Raw genomic sequence first — 15,415 nt, forward strand, 5'->3', positions numbered from 1 at the left:
AAATACCACAAACCTAAAGCGACAAACATAAACAGCAAACCAGCAAACATTCCGCTAGCCATTTTGTCTGTGAACTCTAACACTGCAGGGATCGAAAGTATTGTAATCTAATGTCTTTGACCTAGAGACAGAAGTATGGTAGCCAGAACATGCCATACCATCTGTATTGAAAAAGGAAACAATATTTTAGATTTAATTTTCAGGTAGCTAATATATTATATTTTATTATATGTATAGTCTCTAAATCATGACATGATATTGCTTAGATTTTACTGAAAATTTTACAAGAACAATTTCACTAGTTCTTCTGATCCCCATTTCGACTCATAATGTCATAATGTTTATATTTTTATTTATCCTGCAACTGACAGTGTCATGGTCGGAATACACCTGCTACATTACTTTTAACAATATTTAACAGTGACGGAAAACAGCTGTATTTAGCACGTGCCGTAATTCGACAGAATTACTCTCAGAATTTACTTGAATATTACGTTTAGAAATCAAAATAGTTGTTTGAATAAGCCACCTTACATGTTGTATTGAACATGTCGATCTATGAAAAAATATAAGAAATCGCTGTTATGTCCGATGAAGTTTTGAACTGTATTTCCATGTGGAGCAATTACTTAGGCCTTTGTCATCAGATAAACACAGATTGAACAACGAAACTGTTTAAGTTTCAATAGTGTGATTTTTCAAGCAATGTTGCATCACGTCGTCTTTCTTCACCCTCGCCAAAATACAGATGTTATTTTTAGTCACTGACCATTCTCTATATATTTCTGTAGTATTCTCTTTTGTTGTTATTGTTAAATATTTTCAGATGACATTTTGTGATGTTGTACAGTTTCAAGAACACTGTTTTTTCTATAAAAAGAATCTTTGATAGAAGTTTTTTTTTCAGATTTTAATATTGAAAAATACATTTTGAAAAAAATATTCTACTTAAATGAGAAATGCATTTGTGGGTGGAATGATTATTTACTGTGTCGTCAACAAATGCATTAACACACATGTACAAATTTACACAATGATTGTGCCTATCTGTTACCATATCGAACTGTTCGGTTTTAAACTTGAGATAAGAATTATCAAGACACTGCCTGGACAAAACATCATCACATCATGTACGTTTCCGGACTGACAGTTTTGTTGGTGTTTAGTTTTGGACAAGGTATGTAACTTATATACCCTATTAAATAACGAGTCAAACTACCTACTACACAACAAAAAGTTTTTGTCATCAAAGTTTTTTTCACCAGCGAGATAAAAAAAGGCTCACAACATGACAGTATGATTTTGAAACAGGAGGTCATCGTAAAAGAAAATGGAAACTTACAGTATCAAAATTGTAATTTTTTTTGTTTTGTTTTTTTGAGAGTGTTAATTAATATTAATATTTTTACGTCGTGTGAACGAATTGTACAGACAAGACGTATGTAAAAGACAGCTATTGGTAATCTGAACGAAAATAAAAACACTAATAAAGTCGTATGGACGAGAAAACAGGCGGATGTACTGTTATCTCAATCAGACAACCTTTATGACGTCAAAAGGACATTTAAACTTAGCTATTAATTTTATTTTCATATTCGGTACTTCTTATCTCGCTCATGCATTTAAGTTTTCTTATCTCCAAACCGAAAGAACGCGTTAACCTTCCAAATCAACTCGTACTAGACAATTAACCATCAGACCAATATGAGAAATTATCAATCATCAAATAACAAATACCTAGTAAGCGACAGTAAAGAAATGAATTAAATTTGAATTTTGAATTAAAGATTTGAAATCTTCATACTTTATCAAAGTTATTCAGACACATGCTGTCTTAATAGTAAAATTCCATAAGCAATTCCATAACATTCAGATAGTGCTGGTAAAGGTAAGGGAGGCAACCTTTAAATATCTTACTTACCCAATACAGTGTGATATTTAATCCTAGTGACTGCGGACTGTCCTGATGGTTTCGTCGCCCATGATACATCCTGCTACCTTTTCTCCATCCTGCGGGTTTCCTGGATTCAAGCAATGGTAACATGGTCGAACTACAGTATCGCAAGCAAAACATGGATTCTGGTTTTCTAAAACTCAGTAGTTGACAGTGTACTTCTATTCTGTTAAAAATATATATTTGTTAAGTTAAATGCTATTTTTCCAGATTGAAAAAGATAGCAATAAGAATATACATGTCTTCAAAAAATCAGTCTTATTTGACATTTATAGCTGTTATGAATGACAGAAGAAAAGATCATATTGTGAGAAAGCAATATGGTATGTTTGTCACCACATCAGTTCATATAACGATTATAAAATCCTACTACAATAAAATATTGTTATATTTACGTGTTTAACAGTTTTTCTATTTGTTTCTATACATTAATTTAAATTAAAACTGAAATGATTTCTTAATATCCGGCTGCACGATTAATCGTGTTCTACGGCTATTTTAATCGTGTGTCATTGCCGTTACTATGACTACAGTTTTGACGTCATGTTGGTCACACGAGTAATTGTATTTACATTAGTGTTCGGTATTATAAAGAATATGTTATTCAGATGTTGATATTCTGAAGGGAATTCGTTATGGACATCATCTGGTAATTAACAGAAAATATGTGCCGTACATGGGGGTGAGCTAGCAACGGTAGAGAGTGCAGAAGAAGAACTGTTTCTAGAGTCTTACCTAAAAACCACCTGGGTCAGTTGTAAGTCATTTTCATCCATCAAAACCTTCTGTTGTAATAGGGAAACACAAAAAATCTTTTGCCGGTTATGTTTTCAACATAACATACTACCATACGTCGATTGTCAGCACGATATAAATTTGGATTTCGTATTAATATCAGTGCTTGACATGACCATGATCATTTTGTTTGTTACCGCCATGATAAACATTCATCTCTTCATATTTTAATCGGAAATATCATTGCAATGTACACAACGTAAGTTGCGTTTAGTTGCAACTCTTCTCTGTTAAACATAAACAGTCAGCCTTTTTAATAGCAATTATTCCTTTGTTTCAGACAATCATACAGATGGAATTTGGCTTGGGGGAACAGATCTGTTAGTTGAAAACGAGTGGATGTGGGCAGTGTCCAAGGAACCGATTACTGATTACGTCCGTTGGGCTCCAGGAGAGCCAAACTCTATAAATCGACACGGGGAGGACTGCTTGGATTTTCTGCCACACAAAAGCTTCCTGTGGAATGATGAAAACTGTGCGTCACAACTCAACTTCGTTTGCGAACGCAGGTAAGACCTCACATGTGTTTCTTTCTCAAACACGTCTCAAATACTTGTGCTTGTCGCCGGTATGGTAAAGGTTTATAATGAATTATTGTTCTGCAGTCAACATGTGGTAGCAGTTTTCTAGAAATGTACTTTGTCTCATCTTTAATCGCACTTGATATCAATGAAAATGATGGATGAAATGAACCTTCAATTCAGGTATGATAAAAACAGCTATTTTCCTCATGAAGATCATCAAATTATGTTCAGAGTCATAAAGCCGACTCTATCGTTAGCGAAATCTAATAAGGTAACATACAAATGGTACATCTTCTATTTGTTTATCTATTCAAGGTGTATCTATTTTTTATGTAAAAAATCTTTCATGGAATTATAGTTCTGTACTCCTATGAATGTCCTAATATTGGCACACTATCACGCTTTCCATACTTTTTTAACTACATTATGAGGAATTTTAGACGTACAACCAACATTTTATATACAAATGATATGGGCACTTTGACCTAATGGACATATTCAAACCCGTCTCGAGAATGTCAATAAAGTTGGCTTCCATCCCGGAGCGGGGGCGAGTAAAACAAGTTACAGGGTCCCACAACAAACTGAGACACGTCAAAATGGTTGGGAAGAAAACCAAGAAGAAATATCTTGGATAAATGAATAGAACTAATTTTTATACTTATAAAAGCATTATATTGTTTTATCCTGCGACTGACACTGCCAGTTTCGGAATACACCTGCCTCATATGTTTTAGATGTATTCGGCAGTGACGGAAATCAACTGTTTTTTAGCACGTGTGGTAATTCGACAGAGTTACTCCGTGAATTCACTTAATATTATGTTTAGAAATACAAATAGTTATCAAAATAAAAGATTTTAAATGGTGTGATGAAAAAGTTGATATATGAAAATTTATCAAATCGTTGTTATATGCTATGACGTTTGGAACCATGTTTCCGCGCGGAGAAATGTATTTTGGCGTCCGTCATCAGGAAAAATTAAGCGTAACGTCAATGTTAGGTAAACACATATTGAACAGCAAAACTGTTTAAATTTCAATAGTCTGATTTTCAATTAATGTTGCAGGATAAATAGAATACATGGTCAGTGTCTTAAAATATAAGCTGCATGTAGGTTTGGAACAGAAATACCAAATACAGCTAATACTTTAACACACTGACCATGTATTCTCTATTTTGTATGTCATATTTATGTACATTTTGACAACCGAAAAGCCTTCCTTCAGTTTTGCTACAGTCGTAAGTAACCACTGTTATGAATTTTGTTTCAGTCTGGTGGATGGGTACGTACCGCCCAGTATATTAGGGTAACTGGATTACCATATCGTCTCCAAACACCTATATCAAGAAGTGCAAAATACAAGTCAATGTGTCAAAGGTCTTTAAACAATCACATTTCGTTTTACTGGTAAATGTAAATCTCTAACGTTGTTTTGTTTTTAATGATTGGTATCGGAAGAATTTCGAAAGAGATTCTCAACCATATTACGACATTTTGGGCCTGGGATTCTTTTCTGTCTATTGGCGTTGCAGTGTCACTCTTTGCAAATTCCTTGTTAATCTTCTATTTTGTTATAAGACCAGGTCATGTCAATATTATGACAATGCAATGTCACACTCATAGTAACATATATGGACATCTTCAGCGATATGGTCTTGTGACGGTGAGACTGAAGTCTATAACAGCAAGATACTATTGACATGTAAATACAATCTTAATTCAAAATCATTAAAACAAGTGGGCAAAAATATGAACACAATAAAAAATTGTCCTCAAACTCGTGAATCTGGGTCCATGCCTGAAGAAAATGTTAATACATAATAAATGTCTTTTCATAAAAATGAACAAGAGTCGATCAAAAGACCAAGTAAGGTATGTTTTGTCGATCTTTAAAACAAGAGATTTCACTCAAACGTTTGATAAATATACAGCTTTTAAATATTGAAATCTCAATTCTGGGTGAAAAAGAGAATATGATGGATTTCCCAATTAGTGATGATTCCCTCAATTGTTTCTTGCTGGAAACGTTACTTTATAAATATATATACCTGAAAAAACATTGTTGCTTTACAATTTAGTCTATCCAATGAAAAGTAAGATAAATTCTTCTTTGTTATACAGTCATTAACATATGTCAGACGGTGGGATATACAGTTTAGTGGAATTAATGTAAGACAAATACACAGTGAATAGCACTGATAATTAATGGTATATCTATCGTAAAAATTGCATGAAAATAAGATATCTATCGTTCCATAAATGTTTATTGTATGCATTAAATGAAATAATAATGGCCATAACTAAACTATTTTCTAGTAAGTTAGTCTCTTAAACGACAAATCCAAACATATAGATGTGCCATTATAAATATGAATTCATGTTCTTATACTTCCTTTAAATTCCATGAGTTTTTATTGCAAACTTGGAGATTTTGATGATGGGTGAATAACATAAAAGCAAAATTGCCGCCTTGCGGTAAGTTCTCATTACGAAAAAGACATTGATTATCATATATTGACCCGAGAATATTCTAAAGCATACTTAGAATGGTCCTATTCATAAATCAACCGGAGTCAGACTGTTAGCTAACTATGCTGATCTTTAATGATCTGACATACACAGCAGCACAAAATTCTATTCCTAAAATGTCTCACAGACCACGCACATCTTTACCACATGCATGGCACTATAATCTGAATAACGACACAGCTTATAAATAAACTAGAAACAAGTTTCCTGTTATGCTGGCAGGTGTAACATGTTTTCATATCAGCTTTCGTTCTTGCACCTCAACTTGAAATGTCCACATCCAATACTTAATGAAACACGCTAGAATATAGCATTGCTATAGTATTTTTGCTTTGTGCTTCATATTGCAGAAAGTTTCTTCTCTTCATTGTAACTTTAAGGTTCATTAGTGTCGGTATAACAAACGGCAGTCGTGATAGGGGGTTTTACATGATCATATGTTGTATCAGATTTTTTTTAAAGATGGCTTCACATCCTTTAAGCGCCTATTTAATTCTGGACTCCACCATATTTTTATTGAGAAACAAAGCCACAAGTCATTCAATACTTCCATGTTGCTAATCCAATCGTTTTGTCAGGATTATCAATCGATAGGAACACAGACCAGTGTATAAGGACGTGGACAGCGATAGGCTCCGTCTTCCGCTTCCGTCGATGGCACTCTGTTAACTTCCGGGTTCAGTTTGAATTTTCTTAATATACTGGCAAATAATACGTACAATGTTTTGTCAGCTTGTGCAGAGAAAGGGCAACATCTGGATCCTGAAAGAAGAACAAAATATCATAACGAAAAAGACCATCCCATCTCGTATTTCGGAACATTTTTACAAGCTGGTAATGTCAATAGAATATGATATATCATAACACAACCATTAGAAGATTTAAATGTGACGTTTCAATGACTACAAGATTAGCTTCATCAAACAAAGGGTCCATTGTGAAGAGTACCAGCATTGACCCACGTAGTGTGCGAGAAGGTAAGGAACTGACCATTAATGCGTAGCCGAATTGACTACAGTACATTTTTACTATCGTGTGTATTGTTTGGTCTATAATCTGTTTACCATCTCGTCGCACTATTTTTGACCTTAATCGTACATAGGATTATAGTACAGCCTAAAACGTTGGTCATGTGACACTTAAATCTTCTACTGGTTGTGTTATAAGAACTTGTATTATATTACATCTCATTTTGATTTCTGCTCCGTAAAACAGAATACGCAATACGCTCTTGTCTTCATACATAAAAAATCAGCAGACGGTTTACACACAATATTCTTGTTTTGGTTAGTTGTTTACTGACTGCTTGTAACGGAGATCTAATGTTAGAATGCTGTACGACAAAAAATTATAAAGAGATTGTCGAATATTCGGCTGAAAGATCAAAACCATTTCAAGGTATTGTGTGACCTTATGGTCGGTTAGTATAACATAAAACATTTAGATGTAGTAGAAATGTCATATTTAACTGGGTATTGAAGAGTTCATGTGAGGTTTATTTTGTATTACCAAGGCCATAGGGAAAGAAGTCGTCATGGTTGGTGAGTTGACTGTTAGAATCTAAGAAGTGTTCCGGTCGGAACTCCGTCGGCCGTTTCCAGTAAGATGTGTCCATGTGCGACGAATAGAGATGAAATAGAACCATATATCCACTGGGTATTTTGTACCCTCCCAATTCTACGTCCTCGTTAGTGGTGTGAGGAATACTGAGGGGTACTGCCAAATACAGATCAATGTTAATCACATAATGATATATCTGCTGTACAGTATACACTTCTACTTGTCTGTTAACACATTTTTCATTTTTTCTGTTTTATTGACACATCTGAACTGGTCTGTATGATACAGCAATATGATATTTTTATTACTTATACAAGTAAACGTCAATGCAATCTGACAAAATCTTATACCACGTCAACACAAAATCTAAAACGAGATCTGATAGGTCCAATAAAAACGCATGGATATACATGATGACGTATCAAATCTAGGAAAATATGTAGGTAATGAGCTGAGACAGCATCAAGTCTTTAATAGTACTGGAAACAAGACAGAGCAATTTTTGTAATGGAAAATATTACTATCTTTCTGTATTCGAAGAAACATTTGTTCTGAAATGCCTTGAAGTAGCGTTATTGTTTCCGGAGCATTTGTAAAAACCTACAGACGTTGCTGATGCGTTGAACCTCTCGAAGTGTCGCCATGACGAATGGAACCTGGTCGCGATCCTCCCATGTCAGATCTCGGGTTTTAGACACCTGTTTATAAACATCAAAATGAAAACATGACAGGACCTAACATTTCACAATTGACATAATAATTCATGTTAATTTGTATGGCGTTCGATATTAGAAAACATATCAAGGAAATCCATAAAACTGTACCAAAAGGACATGCAGTGATTAACACCACTAGGTTATATGTATATTGAAGAGTGGGTGATATTGCATCACCCAATTGGTTCTTCTTTTACTCTTCAAGAAATTCGAACGAAAGGAAATCATTATAGATTGTTAAAACAAATGAAAAATAGAAAAAAATAGTTTATTGAAATGCAAGAATACTAACTATACATCTGTATATGTAATATGTAGCTATGGTAGATTATATCACCTGATGAACAATCGGAAGTTAACAAAGAAATAGGTGAAATAACATTGAAAGGCAATAACACTTGGCATTGTCTGTTTGTATTATTTTATTATGTACAAACATATAGGATTTCGTTATATCTTTTGGGATCCAACTAGTATTACATCAAAGGGTGTCCGTTGTATGTTTTCGATAGAAATAGAAAGGTTGGTATCATTTTGTGTAAAACATGTTTATATCTGAATACAGATGCCTAAGTGAATATAAAGATAGTATCTGTTCATGTCTCAAATACCTTGTGAATATCATGCCTGCACATCGTCTGTACTTCTGGATAGCGAACCATGTATAAAAGTGACCAAAGAAGAGTGTTAACCGTCGGCTCCAGCCCTCCAACCATCACGTCCACCAATGTCTGTATTAGGGTGTCGTCTAGTGATGAAAGTTGAAGAATGATGAACATGTAATTTTTTTTGTGATTGAAATTAAACTACATTTAACATCTAACGACTTTAGTCAAAGGAAATTAGAATAGGAATCTTCAAACAAGGCTTTATGACTTTCATAATTTTATGTGAATATACATTTCTTTTCAGTCTGAATTGTCAGCTTTTTAACAGTCTAAAACGTTTGTTCATAGCACAAGCCACGTAGTGTTATTAGGTAGGTATGCGATAAATTGTTGACTTTAGTTAACATTTTTATGTACCATTCTGTCGTATGTCCTTTTTTCAGATATTTTTTCCAGGCTATGGATGGTGTCAAACTTTACAATTACATCGGATTTTGTTTCTTAGAATTAGAATTGGTATCGATTACAGCATCAAAGTTAGTGAGTCCTTCATAGAAAAGAAACACAGATCGAAGCCTCGTTTTACAGTTTTAATAACAATTCATTGGTAAAGAGTTTTGAAAATCCCCCGATAACCCAACGGGATTGAAAGTAAATAAAAGGACCTGTACCAGATAGGATAGGGTCTCCTTTGCGATCAAGATTCGATTTTAGCCAGAAATCAACGAAATGACGTAGGTCCGTAGCCATGAAAGTATCCTTCTCCTTGACCAACGCTTTAGCCAGGAACGATTTCAGCTGGACATTGGAGGCCGTCATAGAGTGTAACTGGCGAAAAGCAAATACATTAACGCGTATATTTATTAATGAATCAAGGCCGAACTCCACATTTAAAAAAACTAATGATATTGTGAAAGTGAAATTTGATTTGAAATATTGATTATCAAACATGATTTCACAGTAAGAAAAAAAAAAAAGGCTTTGCATTCACATATCATCTGATGAATGATTTATGAAACTACGATTATTGAGGACAAAACAGGTACTTTGTGCCCTCAGAATGTGGTTTGGCACTGAAATTCAATGATTATGGTTAAACTTACGTTAGAGGAGGACATAAACAGGCTGGCCAGTGGAAGATAATTGTGGGGTAGCTTTAAAGGCGAAATGTTGCATACAGACTTCAAAGAATTGAGTAACCCCCTTCCTTCCTCCTTATCAGTGTCAAATCTCAAAAGAAAAGAAAAACATTTAAATATACAAAGCAAACCCCCTTTATATAATCCCATGCAATACTATTCTTGTTTCTACAGTATCGTTGTGTTTGTTTATTTCGAGCCCAATGCTCCGAAACAATGAAACAACCCACTACTAAGTCTAACATGAGCAGAAACAGAATGACATGTATGATAGCAGTCTCTGGCAAGGCATTATCACTTCATGGAGTTTAAAAAATAACTATTTTCGTGCGAACAATGAACAGAGACAGATAGACAGATAAAGCGTAGATAACTATTAGCGAATTCCACTGAACAAGAAGGCAACACACAACGGCATTCTAATATGCTGCATGATAATTACGGAATCCAAGGTTTAGGACGGACTTCAACTGCAGCTGCCGGGTGACCCGTTACTTGAGGCTTCTACTGTAGCATTTATATTGATTTTAATAATCATTATCATAACTGACATCGAATTATTCACGGATATGTTAAACTTCAAACTACTGTAAACTTTTTACATTTTGTTAGGCAGATTTTTTATCACACAGTTATTCAACGTATTCGGGAAATGCGACAAAATACATGTATAGACATGTACGTAAAGGGAGGTTAGTTTGTTTGTCAAGACAACAAAAGGAAAAAAAATCAAATCTGAATTGTTTTCATAGACGGAAGCCATTTTATAAAGAGGTAGACTCAATGAGAATGGACAGTTGCCATACAGACCTGTATAGACAGGTGACCTGGAAGGCGAATACATAACTTATAAAACAGTTTAAGACGGGGATGGTGAATATAGACAGTTAGATGCGTTAACATTACCTATAGGCCGATGAACTCAAAGACACTACGGTTAGATATCTCAGGTACATACTTTACCAAAAGATGTTAAGAACAAACGTATCATAAAAAAGAAAGACAAAAATCGTCTCGTGGATTCTTCTTATACAAATGGCCACTATGGACAAATGGGCTCGTAGAAACTTCATGTACAAATGGAAAAATAATGTTTTGCAGGCAGTTGATATGCCAATTGACACTTTAGATAGGATGTCTCTTTATACATTAGTGGACACTCCTGATAGATAACCTCGTTCACATTTCTTATATAATCGAACATTTTGGATAGATGGTTTAGTAGACATTTCCTATACAAATGAACGCATAAGACAGGTCGTCTTGTAAATAAATCTTATTCAAATGGACACTTTTGACATCTCGTAGACACTAAAACAAACTGAGACTTCAGAACGCTGGTCTCATAGAGAGAAATCGATACTTTAATAAGATTATCTCGTAGACATTTCATTAACAATTGGAAATTTTAGCCATTGCTTTCGTTCACGCTTCATATAAAGAAGGACACTGGCGGATGGTCTTGTAGACACATACAAATGTATCATTTAAACATATTGTCTCGTAGATACGCCTTTAGACAGATGATCTCAGAGACACATACAAATGTACCATTTAAACAAATGGTCTCGTAGATACGCCTTTAGAAAGATGATCTCGGAGACACATAAAAATGTACCATTTAAACAATGGTCTCGAAGATACGCCTTTAGACAGATGATCTCGGAGACATACAAATGTACCATTTAAACAAATGGTCTCGTAGTTACGCCTTTAGACAGATGATCTCGGAGACACATACAAATGTACCATTTAAACAATGGTCTCGTAGTTACGCCTTTAGACAGATGATCTCGGAGACACATACAAATGTACCATTTAAACAATGGTCTCGAAGATACGCCTGTAGACAGATGCTCTCGGAGACACATACAAATATACTCGTTTAAGCAATGGTCTCGTAGTTACGCCTTTAGACAGATGCTCTCGGAGACACATACAAATATACTCGTTTAAGCAATGGTCTCGTAGTTACGCCTTTAGACAGATGATCTCGGAGACACAATCAAATGTACCATTTAAACAATGGTCTCGAAGATACGCCTGTAGACAGATGCTCTCGGAGACACATACAAATGTACCATTTAAACAAATGGTCTCGTAGTTACGCCTTTAGACAGATGGTATTATAGACATTTCGAGTAAAAATGAACACTTAAGTAGATGGTCTCATCGTCACTCCATTAGACAAATAAACATTTTATACATAATTTCGAACACAAACACTTGGACACATGAAATAAACGCAGATGACCTCATAGCTATTTATAAACAAATGGACAAATATTTCGTAGACTCTTCATATGTAAATAGACACTTTAATCAGACGGTGTCGTAGATACTTCTTTGAGGCAGATAACGTCACAGAATTTTTTATAGACATGCATACCGTAGACAAAATTATTCGTCGACACTTTATATACAAGTTAACATTTTAAACAGAGTATCTCGCGGAAACAAATAAGCACTTCATATACGGCATTTAAGGTCACTTTTAGACAGATGGTGTCTTGTTAATCGGTGTCCTCTTGGACATTTGACGGCATTACAGACACTTTATAAAAATGTCTTATGTTGTAAATGTGATCTAAACTGATGTGATAGGCACTCTATGTATATGTATTATACACATCTTAACACACATTCAAATAGATATACATGTTTGATGGAGAATACACATATGTACCTGGTCTGTTCTCTATCCTGATAGTCGGAGTGTCTTGTGTGGACGGTTATTAGTAATACAAGACGATGTAACATGTTCTGTTTGAAGCATGCAAGATAACAGCATCTTCCAAATAAATGTCACAGCTATTATTATCACGTGCTTGTTACCTGGTTAGTGTTAACCCCTTTGTTTACCATGACAACGCATTTTTTTAAAAAAAGATATGCTGGGCTTTATGTGATAATCTGTTTGCTTTCCTCACAAGCTTCAAACACCACCACATATTCTATCTAAGTAATTCGAATATCCTACAGCTGATCAACAATAACAAGTTACCAACATGTCAACATAATCATAATCCAAACCCAAACAGCTTCGTTGGCAAAAATATGAACAAAAGAAATGTCAACCAGGGGACTCATGAAAAAGGACAAGGTGTTCCAGAAAAGAAAGCGTCTTTTGCTTCAACGCTGACACCCGCCATTAAAACCCTTGTCAGTCAAAGTAAGTTATGTCACGTTTACAAATAAGAGCAAACTATTCAAAAACGGGATCATTAGGGAAACTGAGGAGCATCAAACACAGAATCATTTCGCGCATAGAAATGGATATATTCAGAACTGTTATTAAAACCATTGGGTCGCTTTTGACATAAATTTAAAAAAAAAAAAAACAAAAAACAAAAAAACAAAAAAAAAAAAAAAAAAAAAAAAAAAAAAAAAAAAAAAAAAAAAAAAAAAAAAAAAAAAAAAAAAACAAAAAAAAAAAAAAAAAACAAACAAAAAAAACCCCACACATATTTGAAATATCTACTGTACTTGTGTGTATGCATTTTTGTCTTAATTTTTCATTACGGTGCGTTGCCAGGTAACATCTTTTCAAATAACCATGTTACTTGTATGTTTCACTCCATATGTCTGAGGGATTCTATAGCACAGATCTTTAGAACTTGTATGTTTTGATAAATACATATCATTGATTACGCTCATAGTATAGATGATAACATGCCGTCTTACCTTTGACCTAACAGAAATCCACACAAGATGTTGAGGACAGCTTTGGTGAGGATAGCCCTAGGGTTGAGTGGAATGCATTTCTCCGCGTATAATTCAGTGGCAAGGTTCTTGGCCTCTTCATGAATAACATCCTCAAAGCCACCTCGTCCAAGCCACGGGTGTCTCACAGACATATCGATAAGATTGTGAACTTTGGTCCATTGGTCACCGTCACTCCACAACAATCCTAAACGTTAACCAGGAATAACAAAACATGTTATCGTCACTCCATTGCAACCCTAAACGTTAACCAAAAATATTAACATGATCAGCCTAATTAACATTATTGTCAACTTCATTCCATAGCAACCTTACTGGTGAAATAATACAATGTTGTTTACTGGTAAAGTAATACAGAGTTGTTTACTTGTGAAGTAATACAATGTTTTTTTTCTGTTGAAATAATACAATGTTGTTTATTGGTGAAGTAATACAATGTTGTTTACTGTTGAAGTAAAGCAATGGTGTTTGCTGTTGAAGTGGTACAATTTTGTTTACTGGTGAAGTAATACAATGTTGTTTACTTGTGAAGTAATACAAAGTTGTTTGTTGTTGAAGTAAAGCAATGGTGTTTACTTGTGAAGTAATACAATGTTGTTTACTGGTGAAGTAATACAATGTTGTTTATTGGTGAAGTAATACAATGTTGTTTACTGTTGAAGTGATACAATGTTGTTTAGTGTTGAAGTAAAGCAATGGTGTTTGATGTTGAAGTGGTACAATTTTGTTTGCTGGTGAAGTAATACAATGTTGTTTACTTGTGAAGTAATACAATGTTGTTTACTTGTGAAGTAATACAATGTTGTTTACTGTTGAAGTGATACAAAGCTGTTTACTGATGACATAATGGAATATAGTTTACTGGTGACGAAATACAACGTTGTTTACTGGTGAAGTAATACAAAGTTGTTTGTTGTTGAAGTGGTACAATTTTGTTTGCTGGTGAAGTAATACAATGTTGTTTACTGGTGAAGTAATACAATGTTTTTTACTGTTGAAATAATACAATGTTGTTTACTTGTGAAGTAATACAATGTTGTTTACTGTTGAAGTGATACAATGCTGTTTACTGATGACATAATGAAATATAGTTTACTGGTGACGAAATACAACGTTGTTTACTGGTGAAGTAATACAAAGTTGTTTGTTATTGAAGTGGTACAATTTTGTTTGCTGGTGAAGTAATACAATGTTGTTTACTTGTGAAGTAATACAATGTTGTTTACTTGTGAAGTAATACAATGTTGTTTACTGTTGAAGTGATACAATGCTGTTTACTGATGACATAATGAAATATAGTTTACTGGTGACGAAATACAACGTTATTTACTGGTGAAGTAATACAAAGTTGTTTGTTGTTGAAGTGGTACAATTTTGTTTGCTGGTGAAGTAATACAATGTTGTTTACTGGTGAAGTAATACAATGTTGCTTACTGCTGAAATGATACAAAGTTGTTTTCTAGTGAAGTAAGACAATGCTGTGTACTTGTTAATTAATATAATACTATATTTTATTATCAATATATAATCATGTTCATCGCTGTTCGTAACAGCTATTAGATTTAAACAGTATGATCACCGTTAATCCATAGTAACCTTGTGCCTGTCTTTCTGAAACTTTTGAGATTTTATATCTTACAGAATCTCCATAGAATATAAACGTTAAATTCTGTATATATAATTACATATGAAATATCACAAACAATATTGTTCGTTTTGTTGGTGTTGTATCAAAAGGACTGGCACAATAGGTTGTTCCATGTCGGTAGATTTTATGCCTACAAAACTGAATTTTTTCGTTACCGTTGTGTACGTAAACTTTGTAACGGATACCAAAGGGAAACATATGATAATCGTTGAATC

The 15,415-nt window shown here is 34.1% G+C and overlaps 2 protein-coding genes across 2 annotated transcripts; one reads left to right on the forward strand and one right to left on the reverse strand.

The window, feature by feature from the left end:
• Positions 1-1,033: 1,033 nt before the first annotated feature.
• On the forward strand, positions 1,034-3,262 carry LOC132551221 (perlucin-like). The gene is made up of 4 exons (XM_060215338.1): positions 1,034-1,130; positions 1,949-2,037; positions 2,615-2,711; positions 3,030-3,262. Exons 1-4 carry the CDS (start codon positions 1,034-1,036, stop codon positions 3,260-3,262), a joined length of 516 nt encoding a protein of 171 aa, XP_060071321.1.
• A 2,315-nt stretch (positions 3,263-5,577) lies between these two features.
• On the reverse strand, positions 5,578-13,731 carry LOC132551648 (cytochrome P450 2J5-like). Its single transcript, XM_060215826.1, has 7 exons — positions 13,514-13,731; positions 9,794-9,920; positions 9,362-9,518; positions 8,694-8,830; positions 7,971-8,064; positions 7,316-7,522; positions 5,578-6,568 (listed from the first exon to the last, which is right to left on the reverse strand). Exons 1-7 carry the CDS (start codon positions 13,684-13,686, stop codon positions 6,390-6,392), a joined length of 1,074 nt encoding a protein of 357 aa, XP_060071809.1. The 5' UTR covers positions 13,687-13,731; the 3' UTR covers positions 5,578-6,389.
• Between the last annotated feature and the right edge of the window lie 1,684 nt (positions 13,732-15,415).

Source organism: Ylistrum balloti, unplaced genomic scaffold, assembly GCF_031769215.1.
Source record: "Ylistrum balloti isolate Yb309-2 unplaced genomic scaffold, AGI_CSIRO_Ybal_v1 Utg369626, whole genome shotgun sequence".
NCBI lineage: Eukaryota > Metazoa > Mollusca > Bivalvia > Pectinida > Pectinidae > Ylistrum > Ylistrum balloti.